General features: G+C 43.0%; 2 protein-coding genes across 5 annotated transcripts in view; one reads left to right on the top strand and one right to left on the bottom strand.

Moving 5' to 3' along the window:
* Positions 1-214: 214 nt before the first annotated feature.
* On the bottom strand, positions 215-1,669 carry LOC136388208 (uncharacterized). The gene is made up of 3 exons (XM_066360169.1): positions 1,227-1,669; positions 679-854; positions 215-597 (listed from the first exon to the last, which is right to left on the bottom strand). The coding sequence occupies exons 1-3, from the start codon at positions 1,667-1,669 to the stop codon at positions 215-217; spliced, it is 1,002 nt and encodes a 333-aa protein (XP_066216266.1).
* INPP4B (inositol polyphosphate-4-phosphatase type II B) overlaps positions 397-7,349 on the top strand; it is a 611,130-nt gene continuing 604,177 nt past the window's right edge. For all 4 annotated transcript variants that reach the window (XM_066385735.1, XM_066385716.1, XM_066385745.1 and 1 more), the window contains exon 1: positions 397-670. The gene's annotated coding sequence lies outside the window, so the exon portion shown is untranslated. The remainder of the gene's footprint in view (positions 671-7,349) is intronic.

The raw sequence follows: 7,349 nt of genomic DNA, 5'->3' as shown, positions 1-7,349 counted from the left end.
AGCCTGAGCGACCGTCCCCGCTCGGAGAGGGGCCCAGCAGAAGGCCGGGGCAGGGGGTGTCAGCACGCGGAGCAAGCGTGTTTTGGACATTTTGGGCTAGGCGGCCCGGGCACCAACTCTACTCCATCAGCAGCGGGAAGTGAGCTGCGCCAGTTGCGACTGTCGCTGCCACCGCTGCCTCTGTTCTGCCGCTGGTGACATTGGGAGGAGACCACTAGGAACGTGCAAAGGAGGAGGGGGAGGAGGAGGAGGAGGAGGAGGAGGAGGAGGAAGAGGAGGAGGAGGAGGAGGAAGAGGAGGAGGAAGGGGAGTAGGGAGAGTGGGGTGGGGGAGAAAGTAGCAGTTGTGCCAGGGGGCGTGTGAGCAGCCGGAGAGGCAGCCGCGCTGGTGACAACTTCTCTGGGGCGCGTGCGGCGGGGCGGAGAGCGAGCTGGGAGCGCGGAGCCCGAGGGAGCGGCGGCAGCCTAGGGGAGACGCGGCCCGCGCCCTGCGCCGCCGCCGCCGCCGCCGCCGCCTCCGGGTTCGCAGCCCCGGGCGCCCGGCTCTGCTCTATAAATAGCAGGTTACGGCTCGGCTCCGCGCGCACACGCTCGCCGCCTAACCCGGAAAGTCGGGCTCAAAGTGTCTGCTGCTGCTGCCGCTGCCGCCCCCCACTCCGCCTCCGGGAGAGGTAATTACCGCTTGGGATCGGAGGGCTGGCTGGGGCTTCGCAGCGGGCGGTGGGTAACGGGGGCGATTCCGAGGTGTTGGAGCGGGGCTGCGAGCGCGGGGGCTCGTCCAGGCGGGGGGAGCCTGTCTGTTTTGCATCAAGTTTCTCAGTCTTGCAGCCACGATCGCCCCCGCAGCCCTCTCGCCTAAGGAAGGGGCAGAGTGTGCTGTGTCTGGTGGTGGCTGGGGTACCCCTGTGGCTGCGCTGACCCGGTCGTCCCGCGCCCCTCGACCAGGCCAGCGCGCGTGGTCACCCGCACCCACTCACACTCCCTGGGCCCCGCTAACTCTGAGCTCTGGCCTCACTGACCTTCCAAGGCTGCGCCCACCTGTGCGGTCCGCAAAGCTGCCTCCTCCCTCCCCTCCACCCTTTCTCCTCGCCTCACCATTAAGGTGAGGGTCGTGGGATGGGGGCGGGAGTGAGGGGTACTGATCGTGAGGTCTCAGTTGACCATGTCCTGGGGCTTCCTAAAGACTCGGTGACCACCGCCGCCCCACCCGCAGCAACTCATTCCAACAGAGAAGCCAGGCACGTCTGCTCTTGGACACCAGGCATCACTGTCCTATCTCGGAAAGGGCTTAGAAATCCAAGGCCTTGGAGTGAGGCCGCGGTGGGGGACGGTTGGGGGGCCGGGTTGGGGGAGATCGTTGTTTGGGGACTGAAAACTGCGCTGCCAGCTCCACCAGCTCTCCCGGCAGCTCTGGCGGGAAGGCCCAGCCCCGAGGAGGTCCAGGAGCCAGGGCTGGTTCCTGCGCGGACTTTCAGGCTGGTAGCTGGGACTCCAATGACGATGCTGGAGCTCCTCAGACCTGTTTTTGCCGCTCCCCACGCCTCTGGAATCGCCTCCTTTGGGGGGGGGGGTGCTTCCCCTCGCCCTTCCCACCGCTCCCCCCTCCCGTGGAGAAGGACCGGCAGTTTCTGTTTGGGGACAAGAGGTTTTAGAAGAGTGAGGATACGCATATTGATTAGGCTGCTGCTGTTGCCGTTGCTGCTGCTGCAAAAAACTTACTGGAAAAACCCGGGAGGGTTTTCTATTTCTCGGTGAAATGATGCAGATTCGCTCCTTTGCCTCTGTTTTTTTTTTTTTTTTTTCAGGGTGTGTGTGTGTGTGGGGGGGGGGGGGGCCGGGACAGGTTTCCGCTCTCTTTCCGAGATGTTATTTGTGATCATTACATTTTAAGAGTCCAGGTGTTAAATTTTGCATATCTCCTTCTCAGGATGACAGAACTTGTTTAAAAGGCGTGGCTCTAGAAAATAAATAAAAACCTAGAAGGTAGGATAAATTCATCTTTCTTCCCATCAAGATGGGCACCTGGTTGGTTGCCTTTTTATAGGTGTACAACTGCATTTTAAAGACCTTGCTTGGAACAGGAGTTTTCTTTGTGGGTTCTGGACCAGAACTGGTAGTAATCTCACCCAACGCTAAAGCAGTATGTTAGGAGCAAGTATCACCAACAAGACAGTTGGTTGATAGTGTGCGAGAAGTTGAGTAAAAAGAGGACTGGCCAGGTGGGTATCGTCTCACTTAGTGGACAAAGAAATGCATCCTCTCGTGTTCTTTGCGGTCTACTCAAGGAAAGCATTGACATGAAATCAGAATAAATGATCCGTGTTTTTGCGATAAGTCCGTGGATGTTAAAAGTGGAACCGTTTGGATTTGTAGTCATACTAAATGCTACTGCAACAGGATGCTTTTTCAGAGTATTTCTTTAAAATGCGATTTAGAACATTGTCCTTGAAAGGTTATGAAATGTACATGCGAAGGCAGTCTCGCTGCTCAGTGTCATTAGGAAACATGTACTGATCGAAATACTGCTCGAACATGCTCTTTGATTAGGCAAACCAATATTTATATTTGTGGTAAATGAACGACCAATAAGAATGTACACATTTATAACCACATTTTGCTTTCGACCCTTTGATAAAGTATAAGGAAATCCAGACAGACCAAGTTTGGTCTCATCCCTGCAGCCATTGAAAGAAGCCCACAAAGTTATAAGCAGAAAATACTTTTAAAATGTTGGATTTGAACTTCACTTTGGGGAAGCAAAAATGACTTAATTTCTCATAAAATTTTTGTCAAAATACTCATAACATAGACTCATCTGTTAAATTTGATTGTAAAATAATGCTATTATATTTTAGTTGTGTGGAACAGAAAATCATTCAGCTTAGGGAAGAGCCAGATATTTGTTCTAAATTGTGCAAATTGAAAGTAATTAATTTCTCTTTTGAAACCTGGGAGTTTCTTCTAGTACAAGTAATTCAAACCCCCACATGGGTAACAGAGTTAACTTTCTCTACTTTGACGCAAAACCCAAGAGGGCAATTCTCCTCAAGATAGAGAAAATAGTGCAAACTGATCTCGTATCTCTTAGCAACCAAATAGATGTCAGTTTCCAGGCAAGTACCTGATATCTGAGAATACAAAATTAAAAAAAAATTATAAAATCATAATTAGTGAGTAAAATGCTTAATGAATACCTATTACATTTGTTTTTATTTCACAGTGCAGAATCCCTGCCAGTACTAATATTAAATATACAAATATCATAATTATAATATGTAAGAAATAAATTCTTATCTTTCATAACCATGAGGATATTAACAGATAGAAATGTGCTGTTTTAAATAATCTCAAGTTAAATGTTAATGTTTAGTTGAAAGATGTATCTATTTGTCTCTGCTGTATCCATATACAATTTTTTAATTCAGTGAGAGGAGGGGAGGCACAGTTAGACTCCCACATGCTCCTTGACCGGAATCTACCTGGCAAGCCCACTAGGGGGCAATGTTCTGCTTATCTGGGGCCTTCGCTCCATTGCTCAACAACAGAGCCATTCTTTAGCACCTGAGGTAGAGGCCATGGAGCCATCCTCAGCACCCGAGGCCAACTAGCTCAAACCAAAAGAGCCATGGCTGTGAGAAAAGGAGAGAGAGAGAAAGAGAGAGAGAGAGAGAGAGAGAAGGGAGAGGGGGAGGAGTGGAGAAGCTGATGATTGATTCTCCTACGTTCCCTGACACAGAACATCCACATGCCAGGCAGACACTCTACCAATGAGCCAAACGGCTAGGGCCTCTCTTCTGTACTCTGTACCTTAATTTTTCAACAGCCCTGGGCAATCTGCTTCATAGGCCCTTTTGTTACTACTTTCTTATGTTGAGTTAGAAATTTTTTACTATAGAACTCTTTTTAGGCCACACTTATAAATATACATGCTTTCATATTCAGGCTTAAGAAAAAGGAAGTTATTAGACAAATGATTTCAGTTTAATTATTTTTATTTATTTATTTATTTATTTGATTTTTATTGATTGATTTTTTTTATAAAGAGAGGAAGGGAGAAAGACAGAGACAGGGAGAAAGAAACATCGATTTGTTGTTTCACTCATTCATGCCATCATTGGTTAAATCTTGTATCTGCCCTAACCAGGGATTGAACCTGTAACCTCAGCATGTCAGGATGACACTCTAACCAACTGAGCTACCTGGCGAGGACCAAATATTTATTTATTTTTAATGTTTATTTATTGACTTTAGAGAAAAAGAGAAAGGGAGATAAAGAGAGAGATGGGAACATTGATCTGTTCCTCCATGTGCCCTGACCAGGGATTGAACCAGCAACCTCTGAGCTTCTGGACAATGCTACAACCAACCAAGCTATTTGGCCAGAGAAATATTTATTTTTAAATAAATCCAATGATGCTATGATTGCATTTGGTGTGCAGGAGGTACATAGCTTTTGTTTTCCAAACTGAGACATGTGAGAAAATTTTAAGGAATGTTCAGAGTCTCAGGCAGAATTTTCACTTGCATCAAGACTTGTTTATTTTTATACATTTTACCTACCTTGTAGATTAATGGGAACATTTAAAAAATGCTTATAAAGTTTTACTATTATAGCTACATATGGCTATATATATCTTAATATATATATTATAGTTATATATGTATAGCTATATATTATATATGTATAGCTATATATATGAGTATATATGAAACTGCAATGAGATTTTTCTTATATAATGCACAGTTTTAATCACTGCCTTATTTACTGGAAGTTTCTTGTTGTAGATGGTATACCATAAGGCCAATAAAATACCTGGGAGTAACAATTTTAGGCTTTTTGGCAAGTGACCTTGTAATCTGACTGAATACTGAGCGCATGATAGATGCGGTCCCAACAAAAGGTGAAGAGTTAGATTTCAATATAACATGTGTTTGTGAATCATGTTTTCCAAACTAAGTTTCTTGAATTGCAATATTGTAAGTTCTGTCTTCTGCCTTGGGGCAGCCAGCCCAACGCTGGATTCCAATGGTGTGGTGGAGGCTTCACAATAACCCTGAGTGGAACGCAGTGAAACAGACTTGGCAGCAGCCATCTGGGTAAGCTGATTAAAGGAAATCTTGAGAAGTTTTCTAGATCATGTGGCTTTGATCTGAGATTCCTTTGGGAATTATCTAAATTAATGAATTTGAGGGAGTGGAGGCAACACTTCCCTTAAAAGAGAATAAAACTCAACCTCTTTCCCTCTTTCTCCCCTTCTTTTCCTTCCCCTCTTCCCTCCCATCCATTTGTCTATCATCTATCTATCATCTATCTATCTATCTATCTATCTATCTATCTATCTATCTATCTATCTATCTATCTATCATCTATCATCTATCTATCTATTTATACCTGCCCTTCTGGTTATTTAAGTGAAGCAATGCAACAGGACTAATGTTAACTCATTGAATAGTGAGTTCTTAGTTAACCCTTTGAGTGAGGACGTACATGAACATTTGTACTACTCAAAAGGTTAAAATTGCTGGACAATGTCCTGTATTGTCTCCATTTCCAAGAATGGAGAAGTTTGTAGGATGTCCAGGCAGCCTGGACGCAAATGCTGATTTTGAATTACTGGAGTAACAACAACAAGGACAAGTATCTGAGACAAAATAAAAACATAATTCTTCAAAAATTTTTATATGCTAGTGATTTTTAATATATCACTTATTTATAAATGTGAAGTACTTAAGAAGGAGAACCCAAGATTTGTATGTTTCTCAAAAGGGAGTGTGATTTTTAAAAAGTTATGCAACAGTGATTTAAAGGGAATCCTTTTAATACTTTTTACCATGGAAAGCTTAATTGACAGACATATGGAACTTTCCCCTCTCATCTTAGTCCTTAAAATAAGTAGTTACAATGCATTCAGTAGACCAAGCTGGGACCTACCATGGCAGAATACAAGGAAGCAAATCAAATGTACTCCCCAACCATAGTGAAGTCGAGCCTTTGAATCTTTCCTTATTCCACTTTTTCAAATAGTTCTCACTTCATTTTCATGAGGATTTACTTTGCTGAAAGTCAAAAGATCAGAGATGAGCTCTAGCAATTAGCACAACCAAAACACAATGTTTATTTACTGCTTGGAAAATAAAGTAAAAATAAAAACTAGTGGCATCTTAAATTGAAATGATAACATATAGATTACAGCTGTGCCCTTAAGAAAGCTTGAAAGTGTCACCAGTGATTATTTAATATCCTATTTAATATCTTCATGTGCCAAACTTGTTGGATAATCACATATTCATTCCACTTATAGCATCGGCATATATCACGTTCCTAACAGAATCTACTTGATGCCTAGTTATTAAAAAAAATCAACCTTTAAAACTTTTTATTTATTTCTAATAGCCTTCTTATACTGAAGCAATTATGAATAAATGTTTCCAATCTGTCTTTCTGGATCAATTTGTTTTGAAATAGAGCGTTCCTGCTTTGCAGAAGATGTCCATTGTGTATTTACATTCGGAGACATTTTGCACTAGGTGGCAGTGTGCAATGCTTAGTAGCCTTGGGTCATTTTAATTGCAATATAGTCATTATTAAAGCTTTTCTTTTAAACCCAATTTATTTATGTCATGAGTGAGTTAATGAAATTAAAATCCTTAGCTGTATATTTAGTAGAGCTGTTGTTTGTAATACTTTAAAGATTTGATTGTAGTATTTAACATATCCCGGTTTTATGTGGGATCTATGTGAGGAATTGTTAGGAATTCATGGAATTAAATGTGCCAAAATTCTGATTATGACTAGGTGAAGAAAAAAAGAGAAGATTAAGTGAAGATGATAGGAAAAAAATATGGTCTTTAAAAAATATACATTGTATTTACCATTTGCATTTTAATCCTAATCCTATCATTACACGGGTTGAGTAAATTCTTTCTAGGAGTTGAAGCTATGATTGTTAATTTTTCTCTATCCATGGCCCTTGTGATAATGCAAAAAAAAAAAAAAAATGGATTGTCTCACTGACACTTGCGCTGATCCCCTAATATGCTCTGTAACAGTGATGGTCTGGCTACCATGTTGACCAAATTGGATTAGCCATGTAGCGCTATAATTTACTGGTAATTATGACAGCTGAATTTATCTAAACCATTTTTTCTTGGTTAATCTGGATGTAGACATCTCTGTTTTTGGCTGAATGATTAAATTATGGGTCATAGCAGAGTTAATCAATGTATCTCATCATCTGTGCACCAGAAAAAGAGAAAATGAGAGAAAAAAACTCATGGACACTGCGCAACAGTTTGGTGATTGCTGGGGATGGGGGGTGGGGGTGAGGGTGGAGAAAGGGACAGAGAGGG

The sequence above is a fragment of the Saccopteryx leptura genome, chromosome 1 (assembly GCF_036850995.1).
Source record: "Saccopteryx leptura isolate mSacLep1 chromosome 1, mSacLep1_pri_phased_curated, whole genome shotgun sequence".
NCBI classification, from domain to species: domain Eukaryota; kingdom Metazoa; phylum Chordata; class Mammalia; order Chiroptera; family Emballonuridae; genus Saccopteryx; species Saccopteryx leptura.
This window is presented reverse-complemented; position numbering and strand designations above follow the sequence as displayed.

Coding starts and splice junctions, on each gene's coding strand:
- LOC136388208 (XM_066360169.1), bottom strand. CDS start 1,669: ATGCGTATCCTCACTCTTCTAAAACCTCTTGTCCCCAAACAGAAACTG. Junction 855..1,226: donor CAGACGTGCCTGGCTTCTCT/GTTGGAATGAGT, acceptor CCCCTTCCTTAG/GCGAGAGGGCTGCGGGGGCG. Junction 598..678: donor CAGCCCTCCGATCCCAAGCG/GTAATTACCTCT, acceptor TTTCCGGGTTAG/GCGGCGAGCGTGTGCGCGCG.